Source organism: Haliaeetus leucocephalus, unplaced genomic scaffold, assembly GCF_000737465.1.
Source record: "Haliaeetus leucocephalus isolate CR32 unplaced genomic scaffold, Haliaeetus_leucocephalus-4.0 Scaffold696, whole genome shotgun sequence".
In the NCBI taxonomy this organism is placed as follows: Eukaryota; Metazoa; Chordata; class Aves; order Accipitriformes; family Accipitridae; genus Haliaeetus; species Haliaeetus leucocephalus.
The window spans coordinates 2,420,093-2,438,536 of record NW_010973132.1 but is presented as its reverse complement, the minus strand read 5'-3'; the positions used below and the strand labels follow the sequence as shown (position 1 = coordinate 2,438,536).

At 50.3% G+C, this 18,444-nt stretch overlaps 1 protein-coding gene across 1 annotated transcript; it reads right to left on the bottom strand.

The window, feature by feature from the left end:
• Positions 1 to 13,853: 13,853 nt before the first annotated feature.
• Positions 13,854 to 18,441, bottom strand: RHOV (ras homolog family member V). Its single transcript, XM_010580086.1, has 3 exons — positions 18,087 to 18,441; positions 14,631 to 14,689; positions 13,854 to 14,294 (listed from the first exon to the last, which is right to left on the bottom strand). Exons 1-3 carry the CDS (start codon positions 18,280 to 18,282, stop codon positions 13,854 to 13,856), a joined length of 696 nt encoding a protein of 231 aa, XP_010578388.1. The 5' UTR covers positions 18,283 to 18,441.
• Between the last annotated feature and the right edge of the window lie 3 nt (positions 18,442 to 18,444).

The following is an 18,444-nucleotide window of genomic DNA, read 5'->3' as shown; positions in this document are numbered from 1 at the left end:
GACCGGGCTTGTTCAAAGTCTAACTTCCTATTGCTCTTGTTTGCCCCCCTCCCCTTCACTTTCCCATAAACTCTACCTTTGTTTGACTCTCAGCACACCCTGCTTTTCTGTCTTTTTTTCCCCAGAGACTTCTGATATGAATTGCAAGATGTCTGGAACTGCCAGACCGTGTGGCACAATCCAAATATCACTGCATCAGGTAGGAGATAGCATCTTTCTCCAGTCACAGAGGAACCTTATCTCTCTGTATGTTCTTGGGACCCTGTAAACTTTCTTCACTAGACGTAATGGTGTCAGGAAAGGAAGTGGCAATAAATTTTTCCAGCTTGAACTGCTGAGGAGTTTTTTGGCACTGTGCAAAGCACTCCAGCAGCAGTCTGGGTGGCACACTTGCAAAACCTTGCAGAAAGCACCATGGGAACCCTAACGATTGAAAATGTGCCTTGGCTGTAAAAAAACAGTGCCTCTGATTCCAAGAAAGTTAACTTCAGTTGAGTGTCCTACAGCAAAATTCAAGATAAGGAGATGCTCGCCCCAGTGCACCTACATGAGACCCACACTCCAGCTCCTATCCAGGGGGGATCTCCAGCAACTCTGTGGAGGTTAAAACTACCTAGATGTCTTCTCACCCAGCTTAATGGTGCTTTTCAGCAAAGCTGAACTGAACTGTCGTCTCCAGGGTGCCTTTCATCTCCTGAGAGCAGAGGACAAAACAACTCCTCCTTGATATGCTCAGAGCTTGACTAGCCACCTGCTCCTGCCCAGACTGCTGCCTCCGTGGCATGGGTTTGGGACTGTCTGCTGAGGTGCTGTGCTCTCATCCCCCGTGTCTTGGGTCAATTTTTGTGAGCCCAAACCTGTGGGTGGCTGATGGAGGCAGAATCCTTGCCCCAGCCCAGGCAGTAAGGAAGTCAGCTCTCTGCCCAGTTGTCCCAGGAAAAAAGTGATGGTCAGGAGGCCAGGCTCCCGACTAAGGACTCTCTTACGAGGGAAGAGCCGATGCACGGGTGCTTCTTAAAACTGGCCACGGAAAGCAATGAGACAAACCGTGTTTGGTTCCTAACCAAGTCTATGCTTGTCTGTGCTGCAATTAGAGTGGAGTAATACAAGTTGCACATAGTATGGTCCAAATTTCTCATAGAGATGACTGTTGTGGAGCTGGGCAAAGCTCGGGAGCCATCCTCAGCGTGATTGTAATTGTAAGGTACGGCAGTCCTTTGAAACTGCTTTTGAACGCAGGGCTGGAAAAGGCCTCCTGACTCACGTCCACTTACTTACCTTCTATTTTAGACAACTTTGTCACCTAGTAGTTTTCATAAACAAGACATGCTCGGTCTTCAAGGGGAGGGGTTTGTTCTCACACTGTTCCAGCTGAAAACCCCTCCAGAACCTCTGGGTTCTGTGACCAAAATCCATCTTCTTCTTTTCAACCTGTCTTGAATTTTGCCCAGTTTGCACCCATTTAATTTGTGTCAAAAATTGTTCTTTTGCTTAAAAAGTTCCTTTTCTACCCCTAGCATGACTAAGCTGAGAATCTCATGAGGAGACTAGCCAGTGGCTATGTCTCAACCTCTCCTTGCAGTCTGCCCCAAACTACAATAATTCACATATCTGATGGTTAGAGCACTGGAACTTCTAGCTCCATAGGATTAGCAATAAATTTCGCAAAATCAGAGAGATTTCAGAAATCCTTAGCGTGTCTAATGAAGCTGACACTTGCTGATTCACCCTAGGACAAATCAGAGGGACTGCCCTGCTGCCCAAGCATCCCTGTTCCTCCCAGGTAAGGGTAGATGTCAAAGAGGATCCTGCCACAGCCAGTGACTGTTCCTAAGTCACTTGTTTGCCAGCAGTACTCAGCCAAAGTTCAGACAGGGTGAGAGGAAAGCAATCCTTTGTGTTTTCATGATAAAATGTATTTTAACATAGCAATTTGGCCATTTAGTTTAAAAGCCCTCCTGTTTTCAACCTCCTGAAACTGTCAGGAAGCACCCCTGCACCTTTGCGATGCCTGTCCAGTCCCCAAGGTTTAAAGCCTTACATTGTCATTGCTGAATCGAGGCAGCTATTTAAATCAGGGATGGGGACTCCGTTGATGCTGTCTGCTTCACAGATACAAAAGAAAGAGATCATCCCAGCTCCCAAGGAGTTTATTAGCTGATGCAAGCATGACCCCATGCCATCTAAACCTCCTGGAAGCAAGTCAGATTGATGCTCCGCTGATAAACATATCAGCAGCTGAGGAGCTGTGCACAGTGCGGCTCCCATAATTACTGACTCCGGTTCAAAGGCTTTTATGCAAAGGAACAATGGGCACCAAAACAGTGTTGCAGCCTGTTATGCACCGCAGTGTTTTGCTGTATTGGAACGGCTTGCCCTGTCAGACAAGCCTGCTTTTCATGTCCCTGTCCTCTTCATAACGCAGAGGTAATTCCTACCGGTAAGGAGGCTATTGTCCACCTTTTAAGAACAGGAGCCAGGGATGTACACACTGGCTAAAAAGATGAAAAGAGGTCTTAGCAAAAAGGGAAGTGCCCGTCAAAAAAAGGGCTGTTGTCCTCATCAGAAATCTGTTCCTATTATCCGAAGATTTCCCTGTCACCGGCAGGGCCCGAGATGGAAGTGACAGCTCATTCGTTTTGCCCTTGCTTCCAACAGTTGAGCACATCTGTGCGTGTCATGAAGGAGCGTGCAGAAGACATTAGCATTTTTGCCTCCTGTCCATTTCCCCTCTCTGCTCCCTGCGTTGAGGTTCGGCCTTTGAAAATAAGTCTGCGTTCACCATGATCCGGAAAACTCTGTGGGACGTGAGCTGCTGCCTGACGAGCCCCTGCCATTTCGGGGTGCTCACCGACCTGCTCTCGCCAGCTTCAGAACCAGCTTCTTCTTGTGCAACTTTGCAATCAGCGATGCGTATTATGACCGGGCAGCTTCCTTACACCCAGAGCAGTATTTATTTTGCAGAGAAGTGCTTTGTGTAAAGCACTCGTACCCTGCTCAGTCAGCACGGACGAGGCAGGACTCTGCGGGCAGCACCCCATGCGTGGGGTCAGTCCCCCCAGGAGCTTCCCAGCCCTTGCAAGGGGCAGGCGCCTTTCCAGCTCCCTGGGTTTTCGAGGGCTCCGGCCTTTCTGCACAAAACTAGATTATCCCTTAGTGACTTTCATCTGTTTGCTGAGACGTGGTTTATTTTCAGTCAGTTGCTTTCCTTCCTGCTCATTTCTCCTTCTCGACCCCAGAACAACAATCCAATGTATTTGCACAGCAGCACCCCAAAGCCAGATCTCCAGACAGTGCATCCAAATTATTGCAGAACAGCAGAAATTTCTCCTAGCTGGTGGGCTGCTTGGAGGGGAAGGGAAGAAATGCAAGGGGAATGATCCTCACGGAGTTACCCCAGTGGGCACCCCTCATTTGTACTTTTCCAACCTCATTTCATAGCACGGCAAGTGTGATGTGAAACGCTCTGCTCCCTGACCAGCCGGAGGGGTTGTGCTGGAAGTTTGTGCCCTTTTAAACCACCTGATTTCTTTTGCTCTCCTGCAAACGCTTGCTTGGAGCACTGGAGGTACGTGTGGGTCAGTGGGCCAGGGCCACCTGGGTGTTTATTTGCAGAGTCAGGATCTCTATGAGGTTGACGCAGGCTTCGGTGGGGAGGATGACTACAGCCAACACTCACAGAGTCTGCGTTGACAGGCTGAGCTTAGTAACAAAAACATTTATTAGTAAGTAATAATAACATTACTGGTAACAAAGTATCTACTTCATATTGTGCATAATATCAATAGATTTCACTTTCTTTCCAAGAGCTACAGCTTGCTGAAACTCCATTTCTTCTCTGGGGCATATATTTCTACTACTTTGGAATATTTCTGGCAAGTATTCCAAAGTAGATTTTTGTTATGACCCATGCTGAACCCTGGGATTTCTGTAGGACTGAAAACTTTCCCTCTAGGAAACCGTAAGTCCTTTCTCTCCTAAATGGTCTGTTCACCTCTGAGGGATCTCCCTTCCCACAGAGCCAAGTGATCTTGAAAGGGATCTCCTTCCACCCAGGGCTCTTAGGGCACCAGAGCTGCAAGGGCCAAAGGCACGACTCCTTTCTTCTCAGCACAAAGGTGGGAATTCTGGAGATGTCTGAGTCAGGAGTGGTCAGTGTGGTCGGGCTGCTCCAGGGTTCATCCAGACCCACCGCATTGCAGCGGGTGGTCACCAAGACAGGACTGTTCCTCCCCCAAATCCATTTGAAAAAGCTAACCTATCAAAATGTGAAAATGTTGGTTAGATAATTCCTGGCCAGCACCAGCCAGTAACCCTCTTATCAGTTCCACCAGGTGAGGTGAAAAGACGGGGACATGGAGTACACACGGCTGGGTAGTAGTTGGGGCTTGCTCCTTGCCAGGAATGTTTCCCAGGCGTGGAATGACCAAAGGCAGCTGAGGTCTCCAGGCAAAGGAGATGTCTGGAAGAACCTTGCAGGGGGAAGCGATCTTGCAGTGAGTCACCCTAGGCTTAGGTCTGATATCCCTGCCTAAAGAGGCAGAGGTAATTGCCTCTGATTAATGCTGGCAAACCTCTGTGAACTCCAGTGAGGATATGAAAGGACTGACATGCCTCTTTGAGATGGGGGTAAGATAGAGTACAGCCAAGTGTGGGAAGAAAATTAAGCTGAGATGTAGTTTTTAATTACCAATAAAGCCATCCTCTAGGATGGAGGGTTGAGAGCAGGACTCGGTCTCTTCCTACTCCTTTATGCTCCTTGACGTATAGAAAGGAGTTTAGGGAAGAGCAACCAGTGCTTGCTGTAGAGTCCCTTTTGTAATGTTTTAACGCTCGTGCTGCCCCCTCATCCTTTCTTGCTGGGAGGCTGTAATTATTTAGACCACAGATGTGGCCAGAGATTTCCCGTGGGTGCCAATAAAACACAGAAGAGCAGCATCAGTGAAGTCAGCACTGATGTTTAGCAGAAGCAAAACTACCCCTTTACTGGCTGACTATTCATCCGGACGAGGCAGGAGGAAGGCTGGACTCTGGAGTGTGCTGCTCCCTCTCGGCAAACACCGCGGGTGCTCAGCAGCCCTACTCCGGTCTCACCTCTGGAAGAGGGAGGGGGAAATGGGCCAACCCACACCTGACAGCAAGTGGCAGTGGGAGGCTTTCAAGCCCCTCGGGTACGTCTTTTTGGACCCAAGAGTTTGCCTGCACCTCAGTTAGGAAGTGTGATCAGAGCTTGGTGGTGGTGACCCAGCTTCATTCAGCCATGTCGGGTGCCATGACATCCCAGCAGCACAGACTTCAGCATGGGCTCGGGCATGCCTGTCCGGGCCATCAGCTCCTTACCCAGAGAGCTGGCCTTCTTGGAAATGTGTGCTGCTCTCGTCTGGCTGATCTTCTCTACTAAACTATGCAGAGGTGTCTCAATAATCAGAACGCCCCTTCCTCCTCTCCCCATCCTACAACATGATAGACTCAAGGTGGGATGCTGTTTCTCCACCCATAAATAAAGCTAGTTCTGAGTCTTGTTCAGGAACGGTTTCTGCTGCTGCTGGGCTCCCAGACCTCCTGCGTGGTGGTCTCTCATCCACCTGGGCTCTGGCTGTGCTCAGATAGTTCTGCTTGTGCTACAGTCACTGGGTGGAAGCAGTGGAGCCAGACACAAATGTCCCACATTCTGCATTTTGGGTCCATCTCTTCATTTTTGTCTGGGGACTTGATAGTACTAGCTATATGAAGACACCACATTTCATTCTTCCTCCTCTCTTGCCACATCACTGAGGTGGCATAGGTACCATTTAAGTAGCAACATGTATAGGGCTTCCTTTTAATCATCTCCTAGTTTTCCAGACCGTGGGGTTTCATGTTTCCTTCAACAGCTCTGAAGGTTGGAGACATTTGCTCTAAATGAATACTGAATTTCTCCCTTAATTGCCTGAACCCCAGAGCTGGAGTTATAATCACAGAATTTGGTTTTCCAGATCTCTCTGGAAACTCACAGAATACATTAATGGAGACTGGTGTCTGGACACATCTCAGGGCTTTTGTCTGTTTCGAGGACGATGAGGAGAAGCACCGTGATGTTCCTGGCAATAACCCTTCCCCTGCTACGGCACCCTGTGAATACTGGTTAATAAATGTGTATCACACCCCATGGAGGGGAGGGAGCTCCCTTTTGCAAATGGAAAAGGGAAAGTCATTCACCCAAAACCATACAGGGAAATGATGTTGAAGCCTGGGTCAACACTTCCAGGTTTCTGGTGACCTAAACTATATTTAGACTTACCCTCTCTCCCAGCACCTAATGCAGTGTCTTTATCATCTGAAAAGAGATGTTTGGATGTAGTGAATAAATGCACTGCATGGAAAGGTAAGATGCTGCTGTTACTGGTACTCATAAGGCAGCCAGGGGGTGCCTGCGGGATGTCCTCTTCCTCCCAAGGTATGGTTGTATTTTATTGGTTAGCATGGAGTCCCCATATTTCAGGCATAGCATCCTTTGACAGGAGTCTTGTACACGTAAGACTTTACTGTTAGATGCTAATAACTCTTGTTATTCTACAAATCTATTTGGCTTGTGAGAAATAAACCAAATCATCCTATAGAAGACATCACAACATTAGATATCCTCTCCTACCCTCCCTTCAGATTATACACTGCTGCCCAGATAATATTCCAGGGTGGCTGACATCTTTCATCTGCTCCGTGTTATTAAAACCCCTTAGCAAGAGGAATGAATATTCATCTGTGCTATATATAGCACCATGCGTATTACTCTCCACAGCTGGGAGTACAGCTCGGGTACCCACACTCGGATCTTTATGGTTTGGTTTTTGCAAGCCTTTTTTTCTCTGCGGCCGCCGAGTCTCCCGCTGGCTGGTGGCGTTGGCGCTCCGCGAGGAGCCTGCTGCTCTTCTTTCCTGGCAGAAGTTTCACAGGGTTTCAAAGCCTCCCTCCAGTGCGGTTATTAAAGGCTTTTGTTTATCTTGTGAAATCTGCCCCGTGAATGCTGACACCGACTGAAGTGCTGGGAGAGTTTCCCTGACTCTTCCTCTCGCTGTCTCTCACGGGTCTATTCCCATGAAAATGATCTCAGGTGTGCCGTGCGTCATCAGTCCGCCCCGGGCACTCTCTGGCTTCCTGGCAGCGAAGATGAATGCGCAGTTTCTGAAGCTCTGCCCGTAGCCGGGTGCTCCTTCTGCCTCCCGGCCTGCCTCAGCGCTGCAGAGAGCCATCCCAGCCATCCCAGCCATCCCAGCGGCTCCGGCAGCGGCAAGCACCGGCTGTCCCCAGGCACACGTCGTTCCCCGGGCGGGCGGCACAGCAAAGGGCTTGCTGCAGGAGAGCAGCTAAGGCTCTGCAATACTGCCCGAAACCTATTTGCGCTGCTCGGGCAGCATTTTCCCAGCCTCTCTCCTGTCGAGCCCCGCAGGGTTGCAGCCTCTGCCGGGAGAACCGAATCCTCCCACGGCAGACCCCGCTGCAGCACGTGGTGCTGACTTTCCCCTGTGGATGAGAAAGCACCTCGGTCTGCAGGGCTGGAGCGTTGATGCTCGCCGTCAGCGAGATCCCAGCGAGATCCCAGGCTTCTCCCCGTGTCCCTGTTGCCACTGAGCTACTTAACCAGGTGTTCACCCGGAGAAGCAGAGGGTTAAGCTCGGTGGCAGGGTGAGACACTAACAGGGATGGTGGAGGAAGGGCAGGCCCATGATTTGAGCACGCCGAGCCCCCCCACCAGAGTTTAACAGCAGTGATGGCACCGCCAGCACAAACGTTCACACGTGGGTGGCCGCTTGGAAACCACCAGCGCTGTCCCCACCAGCAGGCTCCATCGTGCCACCAGCCCAAAGGCGGCAGCGCAGCCGCCGGGGTGCCGTGGGAAAGGGGGCTTTGCCGTCCGCGCTTGACTGGCTAACCCGCGCTCGCCCATCCGTCCTGCTCTACGGGACTGTGGAGGTTGAGCTCTTCCACCCTCGCCACCAGCAGAGCCAGGTTCTGCAGGTGGGCTCCTGCTGCCAGCCCGGGGTTGGGGGGGCAGCGGGTACCAGCCCCTGGCCAGAAAGCCAGGCCTGGCTCCGAGGCTGTGGCCGCGGCGCTGCCCGCTGCGCCGCGAGCCCGGGGAAGGTTTCGGCAGTGCCTGGCTCACTTTCTGAGAAAACAAGGAAAGAGAGATTTACCCTAAACCCTGGGAAGCCCGTGTATTTTCATTGTATTTTAATTTTAAGAGATTGTCTGCCCCGCCCAAGATTATCTCATGGGAAAGAAAAGCCTGGCTCAGTGACTCGTGGTGAAACTTGTCCCCGAGCCAAATTTCCCCGCACCTGATGTTCCTCCATAGCAGCAGAAACCAGAGTATTTCAGTTCACAACACTGCCCCAGGGGCAGCGCTGGGGATAAGGGGATGGAGGGGGAGGATGGGACCCACATCTCCTCCTGCTCTTCCAGAACAAGTCCGGCAGGTTTGGATGCCGAGCAGCTCGGTCCGGGAGCTGGAAAGGGCACGGTGTCACCCTGGGAACGGGGAATCACGTGGGGCTTCAGCAGAGGGAACCTGTCTCAGGGATACGTTGAAACATACCCTGCTCTCTTGTGCAATAGGTCTTTGCAAGTACAATGCTGTATTTATACGGTGGGAACGGAGAGCCCAGGGCTGGACTCCGCAGAGGCATGAGTAAGCAGCTTCCAGGAGGCCCAGGTGCCGGCTGGGCCAGCTCTTTGATTCCTCTTCTGGGAGCAGATGCAGACTGGGAGCTGGGTCTTGACCAGCATCCTCCAGTACAGGGAGGACCGTCTTGGAGCCGTACAGTAAAATTCGAGTGGTTTCTTTGCAGAAATGCTTGACCTCCCAGGCCCGCTACAGAGCAATTTAGCATAGCTCCAAGAGAGGCGACGATGTAAAGGAGAGCCAAGGCATTTAAGCAGACCAAGCACAGCCTCCTGGGCACAGAGGACTCTCTCGGCAGCGTTGGAAGAGCAGCAGTCCGGCTGAAGCAGAGGCTGCGAGAGGACAAACGTTTCTTGTGGTGGCGGTGCCCGTTTGAGCAGTCCTCTGCTCATTCCTGCCCCACCGGTGTTCCCATGCTGCTCTTTGCGAGGCCGCGGAGAGGACCGTGGGAGGGGACCCATCTAGCCCAAAGCAGAGGCAGGAAAGCATTAGGAGCAAAGTTGGAGCAGACTACTTAGCTGCCACTACAGCTGAGAAAAGTCAAGCCAGACCCTGATTCCAAGCTGGAAACAGTTGCCCAATTGATAAATAGCATTAAACTTGGAGCAATCTGAAGGAAAAAAGCTAGTTAGCACCTGAGGATTAAATTGGGGGGTGTTAAGAAAGCGATAAGGTTGTTAACGCAATCATGGCCCTCTCAGGAAATGGGGGAGGATGCCATTCCAGGTAATTGCATTTCAGCAGGGTTCAAGCACAGCTGGGTTCCTGCTGCTGGACTCGTGTGGGCTCCTGACCTGGTAATAATTCAGCCTGTCCCTTCAAAGTAAATAGGACGTAACCTACAGGGCATAAAGATCTCCCGAAGGGAGCTTCCAGACTTGCCCTTCTGGCACTGGAAGAAGGCTATGTTGAGTCAGACAAAACCTGGTATTATTTTAGGGATTAATTCCCAGTCAGGGTTCAGTGGAAGCTTGGGAAAATGTTGCCAGCTGGGAACCTTCTTGGACCAGCTAAGCCCATTTAGGGTGTGCTGCCTACAGAGAAAGGAGACAAAAGGGTCCTTTCCACCCTGTGTTCCTACTGCTTCTGACACCTGAGCTCAGCTCCTTTGGAGATGGTAGCGGAGAGCAGCAGCTAGCACACCGGCTTCAGGAAGAATTACACAACACAGTGTTTACCTGTGGGGAAGTACTTCCACTGTTGCTTATGCTGGTGGGAAAGCCCTGATAAGTTACTCTGCTGGATGCAGGACTGTGCAGGAGGCTGCTGACCAGGCTTGAAGTCACAGACCTGAGCAAGAAAAAGGGACTAGAGAGTTTCTACCCTATAGGCACATTGGGTTTTTCTAGCATTTGATGCTGAGCTTTGCACTATGGAGCAAGTCAGATCGACTAATCATAAGGAACCTTTCTGGCATTAAAGTAAGTGGCACTTGTGTGGAATTGTGCTGGCCTAGAAATGGGCTTGGCTAGCTTCATCCAGCCTGGTGGGGTGGTTTGTGTTAGCAACAGTCTCCCAGGAACTCTCCTGTGCTCTCAGCATCATCTGAAAATACAGGTTGGTCAAGCAGCACTGCAAGGCAGAAACAAGTCCGAACTGTACCAGAGCCAGGTAGTAACACAGGTCCAGTACTGCAACACGGAGAAGACTAGAGCAAGGCTTTAAAGACTCCTAGGGTGGCTTTGGTCGGACACTCAATGAGGTAGATTCACCCCCACCCCCAGGAGCTCAGCTTTGTTCACGGGTTTCAGGGAGTTTTAGGGTGCTTATTGTGCACATGACAGGATATGGCTCAGTGGGATGACTCACTCCCCGTAAAGTTAATTCACACTTTGCTGCTATTTCCATTCACAGGTTCTTCCGTAAGCTTTAATGCTGGGAAGCTGCAAAGCTGGGAGCTGACTCCAAATAATCCCACAGGTCGCTTTACATCTAGCAAACAGCAGACTGCAGGAGGACAGCGTGGTCTCGGATATCTTAAAAAAAAAGTTCCCAAATCAAGTTTTATCAGCAGTAATTCCCTATTGTCTTCTATTTTCTGAATCACATTTGCTCATTACCTCTGCTACACCGTGGTATTTGTCCCTTTTCTTTCCTACCTCTCTGCTGAACTCCCCCAGCAGCCTCGCTTCCCAGCCCTCTGCCTTTGGAGCAGCTGTGGGGCCCCAGATGTGGGCAGACTGGAGCCCTGACCTACCTGTGATGCTGATGATAAGGCTAAAAGAATGAGTCCTGTGAGCTATCTTGGATAGAGCCTTTGTGTCCTATGTGGCACGGACAAAATTTTTCAGCACTTCAGCAGTGTTTAACTACCAAGGGAAGTTAAATAAAGCTGGTTGCTAAATTACCCACCAGCCTAATGACAGAGCAGCACGCTGTTATTAAGGCTCCAAATGCAAGTCCTACATGGGCTTGTCTCAGTGAGTGCTGGGAGGGCCTCCTGACTGGTCCCTGGACGGTGGCTTCTGGGGAGAGGCACTGACAACTTTGGATGTTTGCTACTCCATCCCCCTTGGCAGCCTCCACCCTGAGCGGCTGCTGAAGGAGAGGAAAATTAACTGAGGCAACAGAAGGATCTTGGAAGGTTTCAGCTATGAGGGGATTTTTACCATTGCTAGTGGGGGATAGGACATGGAGGGAGAAGTGGGGCGATTTCCTTCTTATGCTACTGTCAGTAAAATGGAATAACTCCTCCTCCATCTTAAAGCCCAGCTTATTTTGTGCTGACAAAATTACAAACACAGATCGGAGACATTTAAAAAATTTATTTGAACGAATAGTAGACACAATCACAGAGGAAGAAAGCAGCTCTCAGTACAGCTTCTTTTCCAGAACGAAATAAGCCCTGTTTCATACCAAGCTACTGCAGGACAACCCTTGCTCTCCTCAGCAGGAGGGAGGCTGGTGTTCTTTCCACCTGTGGATTTGCTCCACAGGGGTATGGTGTGCTCCTCAGCAGGTCACACCGCAGCCCTCGGTCTCACAGGCTAAAGAAATGCATAAAGACCCAACAGACAAACTGAACTAGCAATACAGCAAAGGTGCCTGTACAGGTAGGAAATACGTGCAGGGATGCATTGCTGAGTGAGAGCTTTGTTCGGGAAGTGGTGTCTTGCCAAGAGGCCTGTGGGACATGTCCCTTCTAGCTACCGCCTCTGTACTTTCCATCTCTTCGGAATCCTCACCGGACCTGGATGGCATTTCAGTTGGGGGAGTCCTTTCAACACTCAGCTCATTTTGACACGCCATCCTTTCAGGTCTCTAAGCCTTACCCTACAAGCAGCTCCAAGGCTGTGGGCCACATCCCTTCGCAAGAAGACCTGCCCACCTCTTTCATACTATGATATCCCCCAAGGAGGCAGCAGGCTTGTCTCACGTCCTGGAGCCTGTATGAGCTGCACCACAAAGAGAGATGGCTCTGAGAGAGATTTCCAGGCATTTCTCTGGATCCAGAGCCATGCTGCATTACTTGCATGTGTTTTTTACAGGCGCACTAGCTCGGGCATGCTTGCTTTTGGTGCAGGGCAAACAATCCACAGCTATATCCCCTTCTGCAACGTTACTGCAGAGCGTCCCCAAAGTGATGGGCCATGGGCAGATGCAGAGAACCCCCTGAGTATTGAAGGCATTGCTTGACAGACCTGTCACACTCTCTGCTACATAAACCAGAACGAAATGTCTCTATGAAAGAAGTTTTAGAAATTGATGCAAGTTCTGTAGTAAAATGTGAACAGACTCACTAGGAAATTAATCCCTCGAGAAACAGGTGAGAGTGGAACGGAGCAAACATAGTGAATGTTTTTGTCTGGTAGGAACTTCATGGATTTCCTTTGCTTTTGATTTCAGCAGATCAAGCAGTGACTTTTAAGAAAAGGAAGCACAACAGAAAGAAGCCCTGAGCCCTCCATTCCTGTTCTGCAGCCTCAGGAAGAACAGTACAAGGTAAATTCTGTTCTCCTGTGTAGATCTGAAACTGAGGATTTTACTGACAAAGAGGAACTCTGTCTAACTCTCCCTCTCACTACAACCCCTTCCTTTTGATTCAGAACTTAACATATGGACAATATTACTTTGAAATTGAGATCACTAGCAAGTTTTCCAGGTCCCTAGAAGATTCCCTGAATACTAGCATCTCAACTAAGCAGAATCACAACTCTTAATTTAACAGTGTTCATTCTTCTTTCCTTCTTCATCTCCCTTTCTTCCTTCTATCTCTCTTTACCCTTTTTATTGCCTTCCTTTTCTCCCTTCTCTCTTCTCCCTTCATAACATGCATGGCTCTCCATCTACATTTCACCCCTTGGTAGTGTTGCAAACCCTTCACTGACAGAGTTTCGTCTCTGCTAGACAGACAGAGCCACTCATCACTGTTCCTCACCTGTTCTTTCTCTCAAAACACCACACACGCAAAAGGTCTTTCAAAATAGGTCCCCAAGTTCAGTTCATGACTACCTCTTAAGATAGGACTATAGCACTGGCACCCACCGGACTACAGAGTCCTCTCGGAGAACATTTTGCTTAAAAAATTACTGTAGCTGCCAGTGCATTTTCTCTTGAGCCTGCTAATGGCCTTTATTTAGGAAAAACCTTCTCAAGGGTACTCACAATTCAGGGCCTTTAAGAAAGAGTGCTGCTTTTTCACAGCCAAGTGGCTTCTACCTATTTTGGCAAGCAGAATCAGAGAGGGAACCCAAGTCTCGTGTTACAAATTCCGCAGCGCATGTCTGACCACATTGCAGTGGCCTGTAACTGCCCCTGCCCTACTCTCTGCCATGCCTGTAAATCAGCCAAAACATAGGCAGACTTCAAAAGTACCTCACATTTATTATGCTGCGTCAGGACTCCGTAAGTGTGTTAGCTTCAGACAGAAAACTGGTCATTTTGAACAATGTAAGGAACCTGCCTGCTCTGGGGTACTGAGTCTTGGTGTATTAAAGGCTCCCATTAGTCTGGGATACTACAGACATGTCCAGCAGGTACTTATAGCTGCCTGGACCATTCCACATCCCGGCACAATGGAAATCCAGTTCATGTCTCCTAGGCATCTGATACTGTAACCCAGCAAGAGCCAGGTTTCCAAGCCCAGCAGCTTATCATACCCTCCTCGCTGGGGCCATAGGAGCAGTCACTCCAAGAAGGTGCAGAGCCAATACTGCCATTGGGTGTTTCTTTTTTCTCCCCCCTCAAAGCAGCTTCAGACAAAGCAGAAGAACTTCTTCCAGCGGCACTTGGAGAGAGTTTTGATGCCTTTGGCAGTCATCTTCTTTTCCTGCCGTGCTTTGTGCTCGACACCACTCACAATGGCCATGTCGAAAACTTCCTTGAGGTTCTTCTGGGTCAGTGCTGAGCATTCCAGGTAGGCTTCAGCCCGGATTTTGTCAGCTAGACCTTCTGCCTGAGGCCGGGGCACGGGCTTCACGTGGTAGCGATCCAGGCTGATGAGGACATTGACGTCATCCCGCAAGTCTGCCTGCGTCCCCACCAGCAGCACCGGTGCCCGGGGGTTGTGAGTTCGTATCTCAGGGATCCATTTCTCAGTAATGTTTTGGAAGGAGCTTGGGTTTACCACACTGAAGCAGACAAGGAAGACGTCGGTGTCAGGGTAACAAAGCGAGCGCAAACAGTCAAAGTCCTCCTGTAGAAAATGGAGGGGTGGGGGGGAAAAAGTCTTCACTGGACTGATCTCCTAACAGCTTGATGCTGCAGTGGCTTTTTCACACGTTAACTAGGACAGCAACACCCTCAGAGGGAGGGCATGGTGCTGACTTTGTGGCCATGCCACGGTTCAGGCACAAGTTTCAGAGCTGTGGAAGTCTGTCATTCACCTCTCTGTGACTGCCATACCAGCAAACAGCTGATGCTGGACTACTGCATTTCCTTCCTTCCCAGTTAAACGCTGTCTTCCCCAAAAGCCTGCAAACAGTCCCTGTCCCACAGGACCAGAGCTGACAGCTGCTTCGATAGAGCTTACCTGTCCAGCAGTGTCCCACAGCTGGATCCGGACTGGGGCTCCATCCACCAGGACCTGCACTGTAGCAGAAAAAGAATAAGGATGAGTCTAAGGGAGTTGCCCAGCATACACATGTACACTCATACAGGTTTTTCCCCAGAGCGCTCTGTTCTGTATCCCACTGAACAGAGTCGTTGGAGTCACTCAAGTCTGTCCTCCTTGCTGAGCATCCTCCCAAACCTCACTAATACAGCTGAAGCTTGCACTGGGAACATTAAGAGACCTGCAGCAGACTTTCTGATTTGGTTATCCCTCAGGCATTTTGGGTTCTTCTCCAGTATTTTGAAAGAATCGTTCCATATTACTGGACAACTGCTTCTCTAGAGAAGAAGAGCCCTTAGCCAAACAGTGCCCTGAGAGCAATTTGTTGTTGTTCTTCCACAGCCCAAGAAAGCAGATAAGGATAAACACAAACTGAGAACTTCAGCAACTTGTGCCTAGCGTTTTGGCCCAGAGTGGAAGTTCAAATCGGTTTCCTTTAAACAAGCTACTGGAGACTTTTACCATCCAGGCCAGAAATTTGGCCTTAAAAAAAAAAAAAAAAAAAAGCATTTCTGTGAGTGTCCTAGCTAAGGAAAAGCAAAAGACCTAAACACAACTTTGAAATGAAGAAGCTATTAAGGAAACAGCGATGAGTGAAATCCCCTTCAGAGACTATGCACACACTGAAAAACTGCTGAGTTACGTAGGTAAGGTCTGCTCCCACTTCACTCCCTAATCAGAGTAAGCCTTCATGTGGTATCAGCTGACTCAGACTGAGGGCTGGCAGGACCTCTGATGGAAATCTGGAATGAAACTGTTAGATGTTTAAGTGCAGAGACTAGCTAGGAAGCCAGGAAAAGGAGAAAGGGGTTGGGGGAGCTGGAAATCACTTGAAAGTCCTGACAATATGGATGGGGCTGTGCTTTGGTGAATAAAGGAAGGCATCCTGGCTAAGGTGACAATGGCTGGCTCTTGACACGAGCTAGCTAAATGCCCTTGCTGTGCCCAGGAGGAGGCTTTATCGTCCTTTTTGTAAAAAAAAAAAAAAAACAACCCCCAAACCCCCAAACAGAAGCAGTTTCAATCTTTTGTGATTCTTGAAGTAATTAGCCAGGTGAGAAACACGACAGAAACAACTGACTTGGGAGAGTTTAACACAAGCTCTTGGAGGAGAGCACTCCTTCTCCCTGAAACCAGTCTGGGGAGAAGGAGGGAGACACAGACAAAAGATGAACCGAAGTTTGGTGGGAGACTGAGACTGAAGGAAAAAATGAAGGGGTGGGTGCACCCACCACAGTGCCACTCCTCACCAGTGTAACTGAAAGTCATTGCTTCCTTGTGACTGGGAAACGGTTGGGTTGTTGCCAAATCTTTGCCCCAGAGGAGGAAGAGAAACCTGTTCCTGATCAAAGAACCTGCCAGATCCTGACTTGATCTTCAAGGCACTGGGCATTTGCCTTTCTAGTATCTGGTTTCTTCTGTCTCCCAGCGCCTTGAGAGAAGGAATTAGCATCTCTGAGATGTTTTACAGTCTTCAGAAGAAAGGCACCACATACATTACCTGCTGCTCCAGTGCTTGCACAAGGTTTTTTCGTACCTGCTGCTAGCCTAAGCTACGCTAGCAACTCTGCGACAGCCCTCCAAATACCGCCCTCACAAGGTCCACACCCTCAGGATGAGGCTGGATTTCGGTAGGGTAGCGAAGGGGCTGGCAGAACAGGATAGCCTGGTGGAGAAAGGTCACTGGGTACACGTTTCACTCAAGGCTGCTCTACCTGGCAGTGACACCCAGCAGTAGGTAGCACCCAGACAAATGTGGCTGGGTCACAGTCCCAGAGCCGTTCCCCTGATAACGCAATACTTTCTCCTATCTTGTTATTGGCATTACAGTCCATTGACCAGAATTAGGGTTAGGATGTAAACTGTGAAACTCAGTTCTGCTGGCAGTTTCAACTGCAAGTATTCCCCAAGAGTGGAGAGAATTAGGCTGAAATTTCTGAAATGGATCTTCAACCGTGCTTTGTGAATCCAGGGAGGGACTTTCTTCAAGTTTATCCAGGTTAAGAGTAGGGGTGGGAAGGGAAACTTCTCCATTCTCCCATTTCCTCCCAATAAGCAGAAAGTGAACTTTGGAAGACCCGTTTTTAATGGTTTGTATTTCTATCAGTTGCAAATGCTATGCACTTCTGGAAGTCAGGCTCGCTACTTGGACATTCAGAGTGGGGCTAAATCCCTGTGCAGCTATCTTCAAATTACTTGCTGCTAACCAGGGAGTCTCTGAACTCATACTGCCTCCACCTTTCTGCATCATTTCGCTACGGATTTGCCCTTTCCAAAAATGTGGAGGCTAACCACTATGGTAGTTTCAAGCCTCTCTTAGCCCAAACTGTACACATCAGTGTAAAGGGAGCAGAGGGAGCAGTAATCTTTCCCTTGGAGAACTCAAGGGCTCCTTACATCTGCTCCTAAAGGGCTGCTGGACCCTGATCAGCAGCATGTTCCCAGTTCATTTCCTTCAAGTGACAGTGGAAGAGCTTGGAGAGGGTCAAGACAAATCAACAATTCCCAGCGTCAGAGTCAGCAACTGGGGGAACATTCAAATAAACAAAACACTCCCTCTAAGAACCCCTGAGACTATGACACATTAGAAGTCTCGTTCCCAGTCTGACTTGATCCCATCTCTAATCTACTGATCTATACTGTCATGTACTGTTGTGTCTCTTTGTATCAGATGAAGAAGAGAAATCTTTCAGAGGGCTTTGTACTTTCCTGGGGTTTATATTAGAAATTGGAGCCCAAAAGAAAAGGAGCGGAGTACAGGAACAAAGATGGCATTTACGACAGTGGAAACTAATGAAAGCTCATCAGCTGACAGGGAAGGCAATTCTAGCCAGACTTACAAAGCTCTTCAACTTTTTGGCAACCTCTGTTCAACGCTAACTTCAGTGGACATGCAGGAAAAAGGATGTTACTGCTGAGTATCGGTAGAAGCTAGAAAGCCTACAGCGCATTGCTATGATATTTCTGAAGCTAAACCCCAACGACAAGAAATCAAGCCCCCTTCTGTTTACTCATAACACCCCCACAAACCCAGGAAGGCGCCCAATTTCACAGGGCTGGCGAGCCAACTCGACGCGCGCCCTGCCGACGCACAAGGCTGCGGAATACAGGACTTCCACCTGCTGAACTTCACCAAACGCCTGACGGACTCGGTCCCAGTTGCAGAAAACACCCTTGGCGCTTTGTGTCCGTCCCCGTCCCACCCCCCAGGCTGTGCTCACCCTACACCCCCAAAGCCCCCCCCCGCTGCGGCAGCCCGCCTCACCGGCAAAGCTCGCCCCCGGCCCGCAGCGGGGGGATTCGCTGCGCCAGGCGGGGAGCCCCCCCCCCCCGGCCGGCCGGGCGAGGCACCGGGGAGCCCGGGCGGGTTCCTACCGGAGAAGGTGTCGAGGGCGGTGGGCTGGTACTCGTCGGGGTAGCCGTTGGTGGTGTAGCTGACGACCAGGCTGGTCTTGCCCACGGCTCCATCGCCCACCAGCACGCACTTGATGCCCAGCTCCGGGCCGCTGCCCCGGGGGGGGCTGTGTCTCCGCAGGGCAGGCGAGTAATCCAGGAGCTCTTGGGGGGGCATGGCACCGGTACCGGCACCGGCACCGGGGGCTCGGCGGGGCTCAGCGCGGGGAGCGGCGCGGCGGGACCGCTGCCATGCCCGGGCGGGCGGGTTGCTGGCGGGGCTGCGCGCTGCCGTGCGGGGCCACCCTCTCCGACCCCCCTAGCACCGCCCCCCATCGCT